Source organism: Lynx rufus, unplaced genomic scaffold, assembly GCF_022079265.1.
Source record: "Lynx rufus isolate CCGP_SWC_20201006 ecotype Redwood Valley unplaced genomic scaffold, mLynRuf1.p SCAF_4, whole genome shotgun sequence".
In the NCBI taxonomy this organism is placed as follows: Eukaryota; Metazoa; Chordata; class Mammalia; order Carnivora; family Felidae; genus Lynx; species Lynx rufus.
In genome coordinates, this window is record NW_025814856.1 from 12885406 (window position 1) to 12905331 (window position 19926).

Below are 19926 nucleotides of genomic sequence, written 5' to 3' on the forward strand. Positions count from 1 at the left end.
AGGTGTCATGGCCCCTCCTGGCATAAGTCAAACTGAAAGAGAAACCCAGGAAGTCAGCTCGGTGATGGTGGCCTCATCCCAGCCACAAAGCCACCCGTGGGGCCAGTCGGACCCAGGGCCTTAGATCTCAGGGTCTCTTCCGACCCGAGAAAGACCCAAGCAGGACACCGGGTGCCAGCCTCATGAGGGGGCAGCTCTGTGCCCTTGCCCCGGTCTCTGGCCCTCTCTAGCCAACTTCTGACACTCGGGTGCCAAATGGGAGCCCAGGGTTCTTGGATGTCTGAGTTCACTCTCCCAACAAGTCATTCTGAAGTGTTTGCTGTACCTTACCCCTCCCCCCCGCACCCCCCCCTCCCCGGCCGCAGCAAATGCCCACCTCCCCGTTTCCCAGACTCTGGTCTCAGGGCACCCTGGGTCCCGGCTCCTAAAGAGCCCCTTTGCTTCCTTCAGACGAAGCGTTTTCTCTTCTCCGTGTCTGTTTCTTTGGCATCTGGGGGGTCTCACTTTCTGAGTCTCTCTCCCCACTGTCAAAAGAGGCCCAGGATGTCCATGGAGAAGCACTGATTCATGCTACAAAGCGGATGAATCTCAAACACGTCGTGCTGAGTGAAAACAGCCAGACGCAGCAGCCCACGTGTTGTATGATTCCATGTATATAAAATGTCCAGAGCAAAAAAAATAAATAAATAAATAAATAAAACATAAAAAATAAAAAATAAATAAAAAATAAAACGTCCAGAGCAGGCAGATTCGAAGAGACAGAAAGATTAGCGGTTGCCAGCGGCTGGGGGGTGGGGGCTGGGGAGTGACTGCTAATGGGGACGAGCTTCCCCTTGGGGTGGGGAGAACGTTCTGGAACTCGACAGAGGTGACGGTTGCAAAACGTAGTGAATGCTCTAAATGCCACTGAACTGTGTATTTTAAACTGGTTACTTTTATGTCATGTGATTTTTCACCTACAAAAAAAAAAAAAAATGTTCACGGAACCGTGGGAGACGGAGGAGCACGCGGTGAGGGTCTGTCTTGGAAGAGCATCTGGGGAAACTGAGGCCCAGGTGGGCCAGGAGGAGGCCCATTCTCGGAGAAGCCCTGTCCCCGGGGAGGGGGGGGGGGGCAACTGGGCCGGTCAGGGTCAGGCGCCCGGGAGGCCATGAGGTCAGAGCCATGGGAACAAAGAAACAGTGTCCCAGGCCTGGCACAGTGGGGACGGGGACCCCGTGACCCCGCACAGAGCAGCCTTCACTGGCAATAGGGCCAGGCCAGGCCAGGGGGTGGAGTGGACTGATGTGTGAGGCCTGGGGGAGGGGCAGAGACAGAGAGAGACAGAGACAGATTGAGAGAAACATAAGGAAAGAGGGAAGAGACCGGTTAGAGAGAGGGCCAAAGTCACGACCTCCCCTCGAGGAGCCTGAGACCCCACCCGAGGAGACACCATCATGGGCCCCATTTCACAGATGGAGACACTGAGCCCAGAGGCCTCAGCTGCCTGTGAAAAGATGGATTCAGAGAGAGTCCCCTCCCCTCCCCGCCCCCCAGTGGGGCTGAGCGGTGAGTGGGGAGTGAGCCTCATGCCCCAGGGCTGCCCCATCACCGAGGTCGGCCCTTCCAGGCCTCAGCTACCCCATCTGCAAAATAGGCTGTAGCGAGGATTAAGGATTTGGGCTCCCGGCAGATCGTGCCCACCGGACAGCCAGCGTAATTAATCATTGTTTGGCGGGCCTCCAGTGGCCTCTGCTCTTGTCACAGCTCCTTCCCATCTCCCCAAAGTCAGAGCAGCCACTGGAAAGACATCAAAGGAGGGAGAGAAGAGTGGAGGAGGGGTCAGAGCTGGACACAGATGCCACCGCCCCCCAGCTCCTTGATGTCAGGGCTGGGTGCAGGGAGGGGCTGGGGGTGTTCCAAGGGAGAGTAGGGAGGGATGCCCAGAGAAGGGGGATCTTGAACTGGGGTTTATAGAATGCAACAGCACTCCCCACAGAGGGGCACAGCAGAGACCAAAGCTCAGGGGACATGCTTTGGGGGACCATCAGGATGAGCAAGGAGGTCTCGGACTCCACAGGAGAGATGAAGGTGATAAGTCGGACAGGGACCTCGAGCGTCAGGCTGAAGGGCTGGGCTTTTTTTCCCAAGGGCACTGGGGAGCCATAGCAGGTGTGTGAGCAGGACGCCAGTCACAGGTGAAGTGGTGTTTCTATCCTTATCAAAGTCAGGATCTGCACTTCACCTTCCCCCATGCCCGATCCGCACACCCAGCTCCCTTGGCCTGCCCGCCCCTACTCCAGGAAGCCCTGGGGTGCCCTCGGTGGCCCCTCCCAGCTGCCCTAGAAACACAGCTGGGGTATGCCCCTAGGGCTGCCCCACTTTCAGCCGCCTCACGAACTGCTGGGAGGGGGAGGCAGGAAGGATTGGGTTAAAAGGGGCCGCCGGAAATGGAAATCGTGACAGGAGGAACCACAGAATTTCCCCACCCCCTCAGCTTCCGCCTCCTTCCTGGGTAGAGTGACCTTCAGTCAGCCGAGGGTTGAGCTTTTCCCTTCTCGTGGCCACAAGACCCTGACGTCCCTGGAGGGCATCTGAGAATGTTGAAGGATGAATAGGATTTTGCAAGGAGAAAATCTGTTAGGTTTTTTTAATCAAACACATTTCTAGGCATCACTTATTCGTTCAACGATCACACTCCCTGATGCCCCTTAGAGATACCTGAGAAGGGTTTTGATGGATGTATAGAAGTTCGCAGGGAAACAAATCACTTATTCCTTCGGTAAAAATGTTCTTTGATGCTTCTTAAATTTGAAGCGGGTTTTGAAAGATGCATAGGCGTTCACCAGGGGAAAATTGCACTCATTGTTCGATTGATTCAGCGAGTCAGTCAATAAATGTCCCCTAGCGCCCACGGAAGGTGTAATTTTGGAAGTTCTGTGGAGAAGTTCTCTAGATGGAGCAAGGGCATTTGAAATCTCTCTGGTGGCTCCCCCCCCAGCAGCTCCCCCATTTGCCTGGTCCAACCACCTCTGGTACAGGGAACCTCTCTTTCCCCAAGATTGCAGCCAAAGTCCCAGGGAAGACTGATTGGCTGAGCCTGGGTTTCATGTCCACCGTGAGCCAGGGTGCTGGCTGAAGTGAATGAAAAGTCTCTAGGTCACATGTCCACCCCAACTTGGACTCTAGGAGAACTTGTAGGCAGAACAGACCAGAGACAGGGCTGTCGTCGGTCACTGTAAGGTGCGAGCTCCCCATTACCCGGCGTAGACAAGCTATAGCCTGAGGTCCTTTTAGCATAGGGTTGCCAGATAAAACGTGCCCTATTAAATGAGAATTTCAGGGGGCGCCTGGGTGGCGCAGTCGGTTAAGCGTCTGACTTCAGCCAGGTCACGATCTCGCGGTCCGGGAGTTCGAGCCCCGCGTCAGGCTCTGGGCTGATGGCTCAGAGCCTGGAGCCTGTTTCCGATTCTGTGTCTCCCTCTCTCTCTGCCCCTCCCCCGTTCATGCTCTGTCTCTCTCTGTCCCCAAAATAAATAAACGTTGAAAAAAAATTAAAAAAAATAAAATAAATGAGAATTTCAGGTTAAACGCCCATAAGTTTTTAGCATATCTACTTACCAAGGATCGCGTGGAACATTATGAACAATTATTCATTGTTTGTCTGAAATTACATTTAACTGGGTGGCTCAGACGGAGTGCCTTCAGTAACAGGAATTTCTTTCCTTACAGTTCTGAAGGCTACAAGTCCAAGATCAAGATGCTGGCAGGTTTGGCTTCTTCTGGGGTCTTTCTCCCCGGCTTGCAGATGGGGTTTTCCTGCGTGTTCACGTGGCCTTTCTTCTGTGCGTGCCTGTGCCCTAATCTCTTCTTTTTTTTTTTAATTTTTTTTTAACGTTTATTTATTTTTGAGACAGAGAGAGACAGAGCATGAATGGGGGAGGGTCACAGAGAGAGGGAGACACAGAATCTGAAACAGGCTCCAGGCTCTGAGCTGTCAGCCCAGAGCCCGACGCGGGGCTCGAGCTCACGGACCGTGAGATCATGACCTGAGCTGAAGTCGGACGCTTAACCGACCGAGCCACCCAGGCGCCTCCTAATCTCTTCTTATAAAGACAGCAATCATATTGGATTAGGATCCACCCAGGTAACCTCATTTTACTTTAACTGTCCCTTTAAAGTCCCTCTCTCCGGACACAGTCACATTCTGAAGGACCTACGGTGAGGATTTCAACGTCTGGATTTTGGAAAAACATGACTCAGCTTACAGCAGTGGGTGCTTTTGACTGCACAGAACAGTCTGGCCGTTTTTGAAAAAGCAGAAATACAGAGTTACCATATGACCCAGGAATTTCACGCCTAGATGTAGACCCAAGAGAATTGAAAGCATATGTCCACACAATAACTTGCGCATGAATGTTCACAGCAGTGCAACTCACAAGAGCCCAACAGTGGAAAAACTCAAATGTCCATCGACAGGTGAACGGATAAACAAAATGGGGTCCATCCACACGATGGAATATTATTCAGCCATAAAAAGGAAGGAAGCCCCGATTCAAGCTACAGCGTGGGTGCAACTTGAAAACATCGTGTGGAGCGACAGAAGCCGGACACAAAAAGGGCCACATGTTGTAGCATTCCATTTATGTGAAATGTCTAGAACAGGCAAAGCCACGGAGACAGAAAGCAGACTGGCGGCTGCCGGAGGGAGGATGGTCAGTGCTCACGGGTAAAGGTTTTCTTCTAGGGTTGGTAAAATGTTCTGCGATTAGAAAGTGGTGACGATTACACAATTCTGAGAATATGCTAAGAACCACGGAATGGTACTCTTTAAAAAGATCTATTTTAGGGGCTCCGGGGTGGCTCGGTCTGTTAAGCGTCGGACTCTCGATTTCGGCTCAGGTCATGATCTCACGGTTTTGTGGGTTTCGGCCCCGAGTTGGGCTCTGTGCAATGACAGCGTGGAGCCTGCCTGGGATTCTCCCTCTCCTCTCTCTCTCTCTCTCTGCCCCTACCCCCCTTGCGCTTTCTCTGTCTCTCTCAAAATAAATAAACTTAAAAAATAAAAATAAATTAAAAGGTATATTTTATGGTGGGTGAATTATATGTCAATTTTATTTATTTATTTTTATTTATCTTTTATAAATTTGTGAGGGGAGTACCAGTACCCTTTTTATTTTATTTTTTTTTTAATGTTTACTTATTTTTGAGAGAGAGAGAGACAGAGCGTGAGCAGGGGAGGGGCAGAGAGAGAGGGAGACACAGAATCCGAAGCAGGTTCCAGGCTCCGAGCTGTCAGCACAGAGCCCGACGCGGGGCTCGAACCCACGAACTGCGAGATCATGACCTGAGCCGAAGTCGGAGCTTACCCGACTGAGACACCCAGGCGCCCCTCCTTTTTTTTTTTTTTTTTTATTTAATGTTTCTTTATTTTTGAGAGAAAGAGAGCACCAGCAGGTGAAGAGTGGAGAGAGAGGGGGACAGAGGATCAGAAGTGGGTTCTGGGCTCACAGCAGCTTAGCCCAACGCGGGGCTCAAACTCCCAAAACCGTGAGATCATGATCTGAGCTGAAGTTTGACGCTCAGCCGACTGCGCCACCCAGGCGCCCCCCCAATATTTCAGTTTTAAAGTGTGTATGACAAAAACAAAATTTCAGGAAGCCCTGTATTTTTATGTGCTCAATCTGGCCACTGTAATTTGGTAGGAGCCTATCCGGACTCAAAGGCAATCGGGCCCTCCCTGGGGTCTCTCCTCCAGCCTGAGAAGATACTGTAATGTCTAAGTCCAACGGATAGCCAAGGGAACCTGCAGGTGCAGAGACAGTGGCAGTCCCAGTGGAAGAGAGAATATGGGTCCCATCTTGGCACTTGGGCTTCTCCCTGCCTCAGTTTCCCTTCTGCAAAGGGGGGCTGATCAATTATCACCAGATACCTGTGGAAGGTGGTCCTCATTAGGCGCTTAGTCAGGTGCCCAGCTGACTCGGCAAAGGGAGTCCTCCTCAAAACAGAAACCGGCAACAGTGGCTGCCTGTTCTTGTAAATAAAGTTTTATTGGGGCTAGGGCCAGAATTAAGGTGAAACCAGTAAGGCAGCGTGATGTAAAGGCAGAGGCAGAGCCTGCATTTTTGGTGTTTCGTTCATCCTGCGCTTTTCGCACTGGCCCTTTTCAAATTTCGAACAGAACTGAGGGTCTCGTTCACCTCACCCTAGAACTGGTCTTGTTGTGCGCCCTGGGCACATCAACTAACTTCTCTGAGCCTCAGTTTCCTTCTCTGCAAAATGGGGGTGCTAACGTTCCCTTATTCCCAGGAGGATTCATTGAAAAATGGTTTCATCTTGGCTGGGGGGTAAGGGTGGGGCCTGGAAGGGCGGGTCTGGCCCATCCAATGGAGGCGGGGCCCTTCCAGGAGGGCTCCCAGGGAGGGGCGGGGCCAGGACACGTCAGCTGACCGGCTTGACCAATGGCGCGGGGTGGCGGGGCTTGGCAGGCTGGGGCGGGGCCGGGGGCGGGCCAGGCGGCGCGGACTAGCGGGCCATGGACGAGCCGAGCCTCCTGCGGCGCCGAGGGCTCCAGGTGAGGCCCCTGCGTGGGCGGGCGGAGGGCGCGGCCGAGTGCACCTGGCTTGGGTGCCAGGGGCGAGGTTTCGGCGTCCGGAGAAACTGAGGCGGAGAGCGGGGCGCGCGCTGCGATCGCTCCTTCTGCCCGCTTTTCAAAGTGCTTTTCGCCTGATGGGAAGGGGACATAGACTCCGTTTGGTTTGACAGATGGAGAAACTGAGGCTCCAAGCGCTAGCGTGGGAGACGGGGGCTGAGGGTTGGGCCCCTTCCCACCAGCTGCTCTAATAATATGAGCAACAGCAGCCTTTGAGCGCTCACCATATGGTCCTCGTCGTGTTAATCTTTTTACTGGTGATATATTCTTATTAATTAATGTGGATCATTACCTGCCTCGTGCCTTCGCTGCGCCACCGCGCCCCAGCCTCGGCTCACCCCTAAGGTGAGCCGAGGAGGTTGGGGCTGTCCGGGGCGCCCATTTGTCAGACAGGGAAACGGAGGCTCGAGTCTGGAAAAGTCACAAACTCGAGGTCGCCCGACAGAGGTTCAATCCGGCAGCCTTAACTGGCTCTCTGTTGCAGAAAGCACTGCAAACTGGCTTGCGGGGGGCCGGGCGGGCGGGGGGGAGGGGTGTCGAGGGCAGGAGACACTTTTGCTTATCCGGATCTCAGTTTCCCCATTGGCTGTAGGGGCCCTCCTCTTCTGACCTCTGGCCCTGAGTTTGTGCGTGAGAGAGTTCGAACCCACGCAGGGGCCACGGGACCCCGATGGGCGACTCCTTTGACTTTTCTGGCCCTCAGTTTCCCTTATCTCTGTGCAAAGGGAATTAAGATGATCTAGCCGAGGCGTAGACCACACCCTTAAGAAGCCACCAGGTTGCCTGTCGGGAACCTGGGATTCCTCACTTACCCAACAAACATTTCTTGAGTGCCTGCTGGAGAGGCGGCGGGGTGTTCACCCTCTGAAACCGCTCTCCTGGGTCTCCTAGCCTGTTGGGGGGTATGGACGCCTGAGCAGCAGTGACCCCAGGGAGTTGTCAGCTGCAGTGTGGGACGCTCAGGCACTCTTGGAGAAGGCGCCTGACCCAAGCGTTGCTGGGTGGTCTTGGAGCAGAGGAAACAGCGCGGGTGGCAGGGCAGGGGCGGGGGGGTGGTGCATGGGGAAATAAGAGAGTCTGAGGGAAGCTAGAACCTTGGAAGGACGGGGTGGGGGTGGGGTCCGGGAGGGCAGGGGCAGAGATGAAAGGCAGAAGCACCCCCACCCCCAGGCGTGGCGGGGGCGGGGGCCGCAAGGGGAAAGTCCGAGGCCAGAGACAAGAGCGAGGGGCCTGGGCGTAGGGGAGGGGGCGGTGAGCGGTGGGGTGTTGTGGGGGGACAGGCCCCGCCCCGAGCCCCAGTTAGACGCGAGCCCCGCCCGCGGCCTCTTAAAATAGAGAAACTGCCTTCGGGTAGGCGAATGGGGGCGCTGCTGACGTCAAGAAGTGGGGGCCTGTTTCACGGGGAAGAGGCACCCGCTCCCTGATGACGAGTCCCATGCTACAAAAGGGGAAACTGAGGCTCAGAGAAGCCTAGCCCCTGCCCAGCAGTCACAGCACGTAGGTGACAGAGTCAGGATTCGAACCCAGGCAGGTCTGGCTCGCCCTCTTGCTCTGTGGAGGCAGAGGGACAAGTAGAGATTGCCCAGATGAGTGAGGGAATTCCGGGTGGAGGGCACAGCACGTGCAAAGGCCCAGAAGCATGTAACTATGTATGTTGCATGGGGAAACTAGAAGCCGGGCTAGGGCCAGGACTGTGAGAGTGGACCCTCTGCTTCAGGGCGTTCCAGTGCCGATTTTGAAGAGGTTAGATTTTCTCCCTAAGGTGATTGGGAGCTATGGAAAGTGCTGGTGCAAGGGAGGAACACTATCAGACCTGAAGGCTTTGAAAGACTCCTCTGGAGCAGGTGGGGGCCACAGAGGGGGCCAGAGGCCAGGAAGTTACCTGGAGTAAATAACCAAATAGGAAACCGTGAAAATAATAAAAAATTAGTCATAGTAGATGTATAGAGCTGCCTGGGTGGCTCAGTCAGTTCAGCATCTGACTCTCGATTTTGGCTCAGGTCATGATCTCACTCACAGTCATGAGGTTGAGCCCAGTGTTGGGCTCTGCACGGAGTGTGGAGCCTGCTTGGGATCCTCTCTCTCCCTCTCTCTCTCCCCCTCTCCCCCCACCCTGAAAATAAATAAATAAACATTTTTTAAAACTTAAAAAAAATAATAATAGTAGAAATATAAATAATGTCTCACAGTAACGGGCACCCACAAATGCGAAGCACCGTGTGTGCATTTAATTCTCCTAACAGCACAAGAGGTCAGTGCTATTATTAGCCTCGTTTTTTCAGAGAGGGAGACTGAGGATCAGAGAGGGAAATTGAGAGATTTGGAATGCTAACCAGTCCGGCTTCTGAGGATGCAAAAACGTGGAGGGCCTGGGTCTGGGGCATAAGCTATCCGGTACCTTAACTCGGAGCTTTGTTAATGGGCCCAGGAGCACCCCCAGCCAAGCAGGTAGCAGCCTCCTGGTCAGAGCCAGTCAGGTGCTCTGGAGGCTGACCCTTCCAAAGGTCAAAGAGTCGATTCATAGAAGCTTGAGGAAGTGGAGGGGACTCAAGTCAGTTGCTGACTGGCTAGTATAGACCATATCCGTGGGAAGGCTGGCTAATCTGACCGGGGCAGTGCGCTGGGAGGTGGTAAGCAGGAACTGGTCTGGCCCTTGGACCCCCAGTGTGCGACGGGTCAGAGGAAGAGCTGGGAACTGGGCCTTCCCGCTTTGGGTTAAGCTCAGTCTTCTGTGCAGCACTTATGGGTGCCGGTTAACGTGAGCTCCACTCCTCGCATTGTTATTGCTACGACTACTATTCTTATTATTCTATCGTTATTTTTTTATCATCTCCCACTTGGGCCTTTGCTTCACAAGCCATGCTTCTTTTTTTTTTTATTTTATTTTTAAGTTTTTATTTATTTCTTTAGAGAGAGAGAGAATCTCAAGCAGGTTCCACACTGTCAGCAACAGAGCCCGACTCGGGGCTCGAACTCATGAACCGTGAGATCATGACCTGAGCCGAAATCGAGAGCCGGATGCTTAACCGACTGAACCACCCAGGCGCCCCACGAACCACAGACTTTTAAAACACCAGATCTCCAAATCCAGGGGCAGTGAAGGTGGCCAGAGCTTGTATCTATCTGAACTTTGTCTCTGCTGCTGCTGGAGGCATTCCCTGGAAGGTCCATCCTGCATCCTCGTGGCCCAGTTCAACTTACTCTTCTCCTCCAAAAAGCCCTCAGGCTGGTGCTCTGTGGTCCCTGCTGACTTCTCTCTCCCTTCACTGCAGTTGCCAACTTCCCGTTGGGGCTTGGTGCCAGCCAGCCTGGGTCCTACCCCCACCGCACAGATTCCCACCAGCCTGACCACCCCCCACCCAGGAAGCCTCTTGGCTCCCCCCACCTCCAGCCCCTTGTCTCCCCCTGGGTCTCCCCAGTGCCTCCAGTGTGGGGGTGTCCATGCCCCGGGGGGGGGTTCCTCAGGATGGAGCTGAGGTTTCTGGCTGGGAGGCAGCATTGCCCAGCCCAGCCAAGAACCGAAGAGGTTGCCGTAAATATTATCTTTAAAGGGCAGTTCCAAGGGATCGGGCCCCCACCTACTCTGGTCTATGCGGGAGTCACTCCTTGAGAACAGCCGGCGAAGAGGGGGCTGAAGGCGGAAGCAGATGGCTCTGGGAGCAGAGGGTCCGGGGGCGGTGCCGGGAGAATTCCATGTGGTCCCAGCTTTCCACAGAGCCTTTGCAGGGGGCTGCCGACCTTCCCTCGCTTCTCTCTGCCACTTTACATCTTTTTGTATTTTGGAAGCAAATTAAAATTTGTGGTTAAATTGGTGGTTATTATTAACCTCACAAAATCATTGTCTTGGCACGGATTTATCGAAGCCTCCCCAGTGCCGGGCTCTTAGCTTGTTTCTCGATTCCTCCCAGGACCCTATGGAACCGGGAGGCTTTCCAAACGAAGAAACTGATGTGAAATTGTTTGGCGGGGGTCACACAGCTCAGATGATGGGGAGCCAGACTGGGAACCCAGGACGGCCAGGGCTTTGGAAGGAAATGGTTGGGATGGGGGAGGGGGTGCCGGAGCAAGGAAGTCCTGGGTTCAGATGCCAGCTCCTCGCTGTTTCACGGGTTAGAGGAGAGGGGTAAGCTGGCATAAGACCCCATAACAATCGGAGGGGGCAGCAGGAGGCCTTAATGGTGGTGGTGGTTCCTATGACTGTGATCAATTGCCCTGAACGATAGTGAGCTCTCCATTCCCAGAGGTATTCAGGCAGACAGAAACACCCCGGGACGGCGGGTCAGCCTCTTCCCACCTTGAACCGCCCGGTTCTGTGGGCTCAGGGTAGCTGGGGTCAGGCCTCGGGGTGACACCCCTCCTCTTGGACCCTCCTCTTCCCCTGCTGGGGGACCCAGCCAACCTCTCCCAGCCCCGTCCTGCACCGGGCAGCTGCCAGCCCCCTTGAATTGGCTGTGGGGGCTGATGACGTCAGTGGTTGCCATGGTGAACGCCCCGCTCTGGATGTGGGCAGTCCGGAGAGCCCACCTAGGTAAAAATAGTCATGTGTCTGTCCTCCACAGGACCGCCCTGGCGTGTGTGTTTGGGGGAGGGGGGAGCGGGGGGGGGGGTGGGGATGTCCAGAGACCTGGATTCCCTTCCTTCTCCTTGCCAAGAGACACGGGCAGCTGGCTTCCCTGTGCGCCTCGGTTTCCCAGCCTGAAAACCGGCCCTTGCTCCTGGTCTGTATGTATTAGGTGGCTCAGTAAAATTTATCAGGTATTACGACAGTCCACCTAGGCCCTTGCTTGAGCTCAACAATAACACAACGCACAGCAGCCACGATAATAATGTCTGATCATCACTACCCTGGGACCCTCCCGATGTTACCCTCCGCCTTATAGGTGGGAAAATCAAAGCACGAATTGCGCAAGTTACTTGCTCAAGGTCCAGGCAAGAACAGGTAATAAATAGATCTGGACCCAGGTCTGAGTATCCCTAGATTCTAAACTTGCGTGACATGGCCTTTTGAGAATTTAGAAACCTTCTTGGGTGAGCTACATTTGAGGATGGACTCCGGGGTCACCATGAACCCCAAGTGCACGGCTTTTTGCCCTGCATATGGCGAGGGCACCCAGGGTTGGTGCAGTCAGCTTGCTGAGCTCTAAAAGGGTCTTCAAAAGGGAGTCACTGATTAGTGCCCCCACCCCCCCATCGGTTCCCAAGACACAAATCCACATAAGCTTTGCAGAAGTGACTCTCAGATCTGGGAGGGGGCAGAGTGAGGACGAGTCAAGAATCTCCCTTTCCGCGAACAATTGTTACTATTTAGCCACTATTGACATACTTCTTTACAAATATAACTAATTTGTTATTTAAAATAATGAAGTTATGGGGCGCCTGGGTGGCTCAGTCGGTTAAGCGGTCCACTCTTGATTTCAGCTCAGGTCACGATCTCCATGTTCTCGTGAGTTCGAGCCCCACATCGGGTTCTGCGCTGACAGTGCTGAGCCTGCGTGGGATTCTCTCTCTCTCCTCTCTCTCTGTCTCCTCTCTCTCTCTGTCTCTCTGCCCCTCCCCCACTCTGGCTCCCTCTCTCTCTCTAAATAAATAAATAAATAAACTTTAAAATCAAATAAAATAATGAAGTTATTTTTAGTACAAGGAGGGTTTGAGCTAGGCAGGGAGGTGATTGGGAGTCTGGAGGGCTTTCAGGAGGAAGGGGTGCCTGAGCTGAGGGATGATGTGCAATTGACTAGCACCAGAGGGGAGGGAAGGCAGTCTTGGCAGAAGACACAGCTGGTGCAAAGGCCCTGAGGCAGGGCAGAACCCAGAATATGGGGCAGCAGAAAGGAGGCATTGGCTGGAGCTGGGTGAGCGAGGGGCCACCTTCGGGGTGAGGTGGGTGGAGGGCCGGGGATGTGAAGGGCCTGTCTCCTTGGGAATGACCCCTGTTTCCTCTCATTTCAGAAGGAGCTGAGCCTGCCACGCCGGGGACGTGGGTGAGTTCACCTAAGGCCAGTGGGCTGGGCTGGACCCAACGGTCCTGGGCACAGATATTTCAGCGGCAGCCTCCAGACTGTGAATTTATTTGATAATCACAACAAAGCTGCTCACCTTGATCCTTTCCCCCGGTGTTTGCAAAGTGCTTTGGAAGTGCTTCATTTGGCCCGCACAAGCTGGGGGCCCACGCCAGTTTGCAAATGTGGAGATTGAAGCGCTGTAGGGTTGCACAGCTGGCACAAGGGCATCCAGACTGGAAAAGGAACCCTTGTCTAGCATCTAGAGTCCAAATTAGAAGATTCCAGCCAAGTATCCTGGAGCCAGCTTGCATGTCTCCCATGACGGGGAGCTCACTGTCAGGGAACACAGGTAGAAAATTGTATCCTTCAGGGTCACATTAGCATTTTTCTGTAGGCTGGCATTTTCAGATCCCAGAGCTCACAGACCGTTGTGTGTCGTGTCTTTGCTGGTTTACAGACGGGAAAGCACAGCCCAGGACAGGGAGGGTTTTGCCTTGTGCTAGTGGTCCGGAGGTGTGTGAGTGTAGCACACCCGCTCTTTGGGGGCTGTGTTTGCCTGAGGGATGGGAATTCTCTTGCCCGGCAGTGAAATTACCCACTTAACAAACTTTTTTGGGGTGCCTACTGTGTATCAGGCCCTGTTCCAGGCATGGGGGGGGGCACAGAGACAAATCGATGCTGGACCCTGCCCATGGAGCTCACACTCTTCTTGGGGAGAGTTATGGTGAAGAGATGTACTGCAGGGGAGAAATTAAACAGATAGAGAAGCTGGGGGTGGGGGGCGGCTTTAGCCCTGTTGGAGAAGGTAACATTTGAGCCTAGATCTAGAAGAGGAAGAAGAGGCAAGAGGGAAAGTCTGAGGGGAAGAGCATTCCAGTTAGAGGGAACAGCATGGGCAAAGGTCCTGGGGTGCAAACCAGCTTGGCGTTGAAAGAACATCATGGAGACAGCAGTAGCTGGAGTGAAGAGAGCACAGGGGAGGTGAAGGGAGAGAGGAGGGAGGTCCTGGGGTTTGGATGAGAGTTTGAAATCTGATGGTGGGGATGGGGTCAGACTGGCCCCCAAGCCCTGACCATATGTTCTTGATGGACTGGGGATGTGCAGCTGGTGGGGAGGAGCCTGAGGGGCCCGTAGGGGCGGGGCTCCGGCATTGACCGGAAGGCGGGCACTGTCCCTGGCCTTTGCCCAGGCTGGCGGCGGGGTGGTGGACCGGAATCAGTCAGAACCACGGAGGACAAAGTCCTGGGCCACGGGGCAGAACGAGGACAAAGACTCCCTGAGAGCTGTCTACTTTCTGCTACCTACCGCGTTCTTGACCGGGTCTAAGTGGGGTGTCGAGGGGGGTGGCCATAGCCAGACACAACCCCGGAGTCTTGGGAGCTGGGCTGGGCAAAAGGGAGGGTGGGACTCGGGGCGCCATGGGTTGTTGTGTAGGGACGGCTCCGCCCAAGAGGGGCCCATGGGACCGAACTGGGATGTGGGTGAGGGGGACGACGCTCCAGACAGGGACCCCAGCGAAGCAAAGGCCTGGAGGCGTGGACCGGCCTCTGGTGTGCGTGGGGATGCTGAGACCCGCCGCGAGGGGCTGTGCTGAGCGGCAGGCGGTGGGGGAATAGGGGCGGGACGCGCTCAGATCCGGGGTCCGACAGACAACACCCCCCCCCCCACCTCCGCACCTCCCGGGGAGGGGTGGGGCGAGGGCAGAGACCCGGCCGGGAAGGGGTGGGGCCAGGCGATGGAGCAATAATGCCAATCGAGGAGGCAGTGACCGCCCTTCCTTTTCGGCCGCGCAGCCCTGGGGCTCGAGACCCGGCAGCCTCGGCGTCCCTCTCTCCGGGAGGGGGTGGCACCTGCCACTCCAGCCTCCCGCAGCCCGACTTTTCCTGCTGGGCTGGGCCTGCGCGCAGGTGCGGGGCCCGAGCCCCGCCCCGAGGCGGAGAGAGCCCGCCCCCCGCGCCCCCGGCGGCCCGGCCTCCGCGCCGCCGCGTCCGTCGCGCCCGCCAGGCGTGCTGTCCCCACGTCCGCCTCTGTGGGTCTGTCCGATCGCGCCACCATCAGGGGTTGGGGGCCACAAAGAGGGCTTTGGCACCCAGCCGCGTAGACGCAACCGCGGCCTCAGCATGAAGTCTCGCAGGGACAAGCTTCACATCCCGGCGCTGACCCTCGAGTGAGTGCTTGGCGAAGAAGGGGGGAAATGGGGAGGGAGGAAGAGAGGCAGACAGACAACCCGCCCTTCCCCCCCGCGTCTCTTTTTAAGTCGCCCCGAGTCAGACCGCCGCCTCCGGGGAGCCCTCCCGGGTCATCGGTCATCGGTCAGGCCCCACCCCCGCGGCCTTGGCGAGACCCAGAATCCCGGGCCTTGGGGGCTCCTTCTCCCTAAGGGAACCTAAGTCCGGGTCCGAATTCGGATTCGGCCACACGCAGGGGCCACCACCAGGTTCACCGTCCCCGGCCTCTTTCTTTACAGTCTGTCTCCGAGCAGCCAGAGCCCATCTTTGCTGAGCCCCAGCAGCCCCTGCAGCCCTTGCAGCCCCTCACTGGGCCTGCATCCCTGGAGGTAAGTGACAGCACTTGGGGGGCGGGGCTCGGACATTGCCCTGACACCCCAGAACCTTGGAAGCCGCCCAGACCCAGCTTCCTCACCAAGGTACTGTGGGCTGGTGACATCACCTCTCTGGGCCTCAGTTTACCCCTCCATAAAATGAAACTACTATCCACATTAGGGCCTTGATGGGGGAAATTCCATTTTCAACCACAGCCAACAGGTCCTCCATCCGACAGGTGGCCAAGGTGAGGCTAGAACTTGAGCTGTGGCCCAAGGACATCCCTGGGACAGATGCTGGGTTCCCAGCCTGCTCTGGGCCCTCCCTGCTGAATCAGCCTTGCCTTCCAGCCTGTGACCTCCAGGACCCTCCCCACACCCAGCTCAGCTGGCCAGAAAGCTCCTCCCTCTGAATGTAGACACACACACACACACACACACACACACACACACACACACAAAGCTGAGAGTTCACCGTTAGAGCCCCACGCACTGTACCAGGCAAAGTGGCGTCAGGAGGAAAGAACCAGCTTGACTGAGTGCCAGCCCTGTACCAAATACCTTCTGTTTCCTGCACAAGCCGAGAGGGAGGCGCCCTTCCTGTCCCCATTTCTCAGCTGAGGAAACTGAGGCTGAGAGGAGACGCCACTTCTCCTGGTTCAGTACGTCTGAGGACCGAGCATCAGGGCCAGCTTGGCTACCAAAGTCTGTTGAGGGTTTGAGGCAGCCTCTGTGACTGGCGCATCTCAGGGTCTTGCCCCCTCTATGGGAGGGAAGATCAGGGTTGTCGTGGGCTCTTCGCACGCCTTGGGAAAAGTTCAGGGAGGTGACAGATGTGTGAGTCAGTCATGTCTAGAATTCAATGGCCCATCAATCATTTATACCTCAGTATGAACGAACTGATTAGATTCTTTCCAATAGACCTTTCGTGGGGAGAAGAGAGAACAATTTGGAGCCCTCACTGGGTGCTGGGCAACAGACAGTTCCCTTCGTTAAGTAGGTACCTACTGTGAGCCAGATGCTAAGGGCATAGCTGTGAACAAGATTAACGTAATCCTTCCCTCATGGGCCTCTCAGTCAGATCTCTGGAGGTGGGCAGTGAACAAGTGAGGAGACAAACAAGAGCCATTCAGACGGTGACCCCTTGGGGGAGGTGGTGTTTTAGCCAAGGTCGAGGCAGAGCTAGGGGAAGAGAGGTACCAGGCAATGGGAACTGTACGTGCAAAGGTCCTGAGGCAGGACCAAGAATTGAAAAGCTTCTGTGGCTGCCTTGGGGGAAGAAAGGTCTGCCGAGGACAAGTGATAGGAAGGGAGGTGGCCAGGATAACATCTGGGTAGAAAATGGTGGGGCCTAGACCAGGTCGGGGTATCCAGTGGGGACTGCTGTACCCCCCATTTAGGGGAGGAGGAAACCCAGGACATCAGAGTATGTTGTGCAGAGGTACCCTGGGAAAGAGTGTCGGGCCAAATCTCACACCGACTGCTTGGCCTCAACCACCAAGTGAACAACAGCTGAGCCAGTTTACCAGGAGCAAATGGAGGCAGAGAGTTTGGGGCTCTGAGCAGAAAAGCCTCCTCACCCGCCACCAGAGGGCAGCAGAGCCCCATCACCTTGGGCCAGGCAAGGAAATGGGTCCCTGCCTCCCCTGCTCCAAGTACCCTAGGAATAAGCCCACGTTTGTCCCCTCAGCCTCCAAGTCCCCATGAGTCTGGCCCCTGCCACCTCTTATCTCCCTGTCATCTATCTCCCCATCTGGCTCACCATACTCTAGCCATGAGGCTTCCTGGGCTGCTAGAATATAAGCTGGTCCAGCCTCAGGGCCTTTGCATTTGCTACTCCTCTGCCCAGAGCTCCATTTCCTCCTTTCTTTGTTTGCCACGTCTCTATCAAGCCCTCAGATAGGAAGCTTTTTCTGAACACAGCCCCCATTCAGGGCCTCCCAAGCCCCAGATATATCCATTATGCCTGCCCATTTCCCTCATTGAGACTGCATTACGGGTGTGATTTCCATGTTTTCTTGTGTGATTCTTAGGTTATTTTTCTCACCCAGAGGTTTGGGAGCCCCTTGAGGGCCAGAGCTGGATCTGTCCTCTCTATTCTAGGGCGGGGCCTGGTATACAGCAGGTGCTCAGTTAATGCTTATGGCATGGACAAATGGGAAGGAGGTGGGAGGGCTCTGCCTGTGGTGGTGAGCAGGAGGTAATCGAAGAAGGTCGTGAACTCAAGGTCGTGAATTCGGCCCTCATGGACAAGGGGGCAATAAAAAGCACCGTCAGAAGAATGTTCCCTCTGGGGCCTTGAATGTCAGGGACAGGAAGAATTTGTATTTTTCTATCCAGGGAGCGAAGAACCATACAGCATATAGAGCTGGGAGGGGTGTGGACAGTGCATGGGCAGGTGGGAAGGGCTTGGGATGGTCAGACCACGGAGGGGTTGAGGGTAGGGTTCTGTATGCTCACTGGGGCTTTGCCATTTACATAGTCACTTAGCACAAGCAGAGGGAGGCAGGTCCTGAGTTACGGACAGGGTTAGGATCTGAGACCTAGGAGGGGGATTCACCCAGAAGTGTGGTTTTGCTGTAAAAGCACCGAGGAGCCACGGAGGGCGGGTGAGTTGGGGAGGGACGTGATCTGGTGGGCAGGGGGCTGACGCCAGGCATCGGTGGCTTAGTCAGCCTTTCACGGGAGGCCTTTGCCACGGCCACAGGCGTTGTGGATTGTCAGCTGCAGCATTGTTCTGCAGAGGAGGAAACTGAGGCCAGATGGGCGTGGGAGAAGTGGCTGCTGGGGATGCCAGCACAGTGGGAGTAATGGGGGGCACGGAGGCACTATAGGGTGCCACCACAGCTGGGATTGACGGGTAATTCCTTTACGAACTGCGCAGAAGCATCCCTGGCACACATGGTGGGGAGGGTTTGTGGGCACGGTATGTCAGCATATGGTGACACCAGACCACGATTCCATCTCTACCTGGGCCTCAAACCAGGTCTGGAATCTACCCACTTTTCCCCACAGCCTCACCCTGGTCCGGGCCCCAGTGTCGTCCTCCCAGACCCTGTTACAGCCTCTCACTAGCCTCCTGCCACCTGCATTCCTGCCCCTGACAGCTCCTGTTCCCCATGGAAGACGGTGGGGAGGGGCGGAATTGACAAACAATTCAGACCATGCCCCTTCCCTGCTCACACGTCCTCCGTGGCTCCCCATTGCTTCTCCCGTTACAACCGCACTCTTCCTGCAACGTTTACATGTTAAGTCCTGCTGGCCTCTTCCCCTCAGTCTGGTCTCAGGGCTTCTGCACAAGTTGCGCCCTCTGTTGGGAACACTTCCCATGGCTGGCCCCTCTTCCTTCTCAATGTGTCACCTCCTCAGAGAGGTCTCCTGGCTAAAGTCGCCCTTTGCCATTTGTTACCTCTGTTCTTTTCCTTCCTTGACTATGGTATTTGAAATTATCTTGATCATTGAGTCGTTTGCTGTTTACTGTCTGCTTCCCCCACCAGACTTGGGGCCTCTGAGGGCAGGGTACTCAGGGTTTAGCACAGGGTCAGGAACACAGTAGTTACTCAATAAATGTCGTGTGAGTGAATGACCAGCGAGGGGTGTTTGAGACCCAGGCCCAGGGGACCTGGAGAGCATCAGGAGGACAAACCCAGTAGCTTCCTGAGGGTGACTGTGGCCATGGCCAAGGCAGGATGGGGAGTCTCTTGAGAAACCTGAGAAGCAAAATTCGCGGCAAGAAGGTTGGGGGGAGTTAGGGTTACACACCAGGCGGGGGCCCCTATCCATGACTTCTCAGGTATGGGGTCTGGGCTTCAGCGTCTGGGTTGGTTCCCAAAGCATCATGTGATCTGTGAAGAGGCCACCCTCAGGGTGACACTGTCCCTGACTTCTGGGACGGTCATGAGAGGAAGAAGCATTAATTCACTACCTCCTGTGTCAGACGTTCCTATTTCTATGGTGAACAGGTACTGCATTCCCAGCCCTTTCTGTGCCTCCGATTCCATTCCATTTTCCTGAGGGGACATCTGTAGAGGGAGAAACAGAGGCCTGGCTGGAAGTTAGCCTGATGCTAATAACATTTATCACACATTTATCAGGCACTGTTGTGGGTGCCACCTTACGTCTAATTCATGTAATCATCCTATCAGCCCAATTTCCCTCCCATTTTACACTTGAGAAGACAGGCCTCAGAAGTTAAATCAGGTATCCCCTGAGTCGGGTAGCCAAGTTGATGGCCTTTCCGTCACCATAGACAGGCAAAGCATGTCAGATGCCCTGATTTCCGTTTGCTCAACCCGTCCTTTCTGCCAGTCCAGTGCTGAGAGATGCCGGGGCCTCAGGGAGCCCAAGCCCGAGAAGACAGAGCCAGACAGACGAGAAAAGGTTTCCTGGAAGAGGGGACGCTGGATTTTGCCAGGCAGGAAGGACATTCCAAGAAGGGGAGCCACCGTGGGGCACGGTAGCATGAGCCAGGCCAGGCCCTGGGATAGGTCTCAAGTGCCACACTCAGAAGGGGTTCGCGCGGGGGGGAGAGAGGGAAAAGGAGACGTGAGCAGATTGACGTTTTGAAGGAAGGGGGCTACGTTCCACCGCCTCACCTAACAGGCGCCAACGCCCCGCCCCCGCCGTCCGCAGCCCTGGCAACGCCCCGCCCCTCCGCCCGCGGCCCTGGCAACGCCCAGCCCACTAAGCCAGCACGCGGGTCCGCCAGCCTCGCTTCCGCGTCGCTCGCTCCGCCCCGCGAGGCCCCGCCCCCG

At 55.4% G+C, this 19926-nt stretch overlaps 1 protein-coding gene across 12 annotated transcripts in view; it reads left to right on the forward strand.

Annotated features, from left to right (window-relative positions):
- The first annotated feature begins 14615 nt into the window (after positions 1 to 14615).
- The window catches only part of MAST3 (microtubule associated serine/threonine kinase 3), a 29568-nt gene continuing 24257 nt past the window's right edge, over positions 14616 to 19926 (forward strand). For 10 of the 12 annotated variants that reach the window (XM_047095573.1, XM_047095578.1, XM_047095579.1 and 7 more), the window contains exons 1-2: positions 14617 to 14797; positions 15098 to 15187. In XM_047095573.1, coding sequence (XP_046951529.1) covers positions 14751 to 14797; positions 15098 to 15187 — 137 coding nt within the window. In that variant the 5' untranslated portion in view covers positions 14617 to 14750. Of the gene's footprint in view, positions 14798 to 15097; positions 15188 to 19926 lie in introns of all 12 variants that reach the window. The other 2 variants (XM_047095575.1, XM_047095574.1) reach the window with 1 other exon arrangement.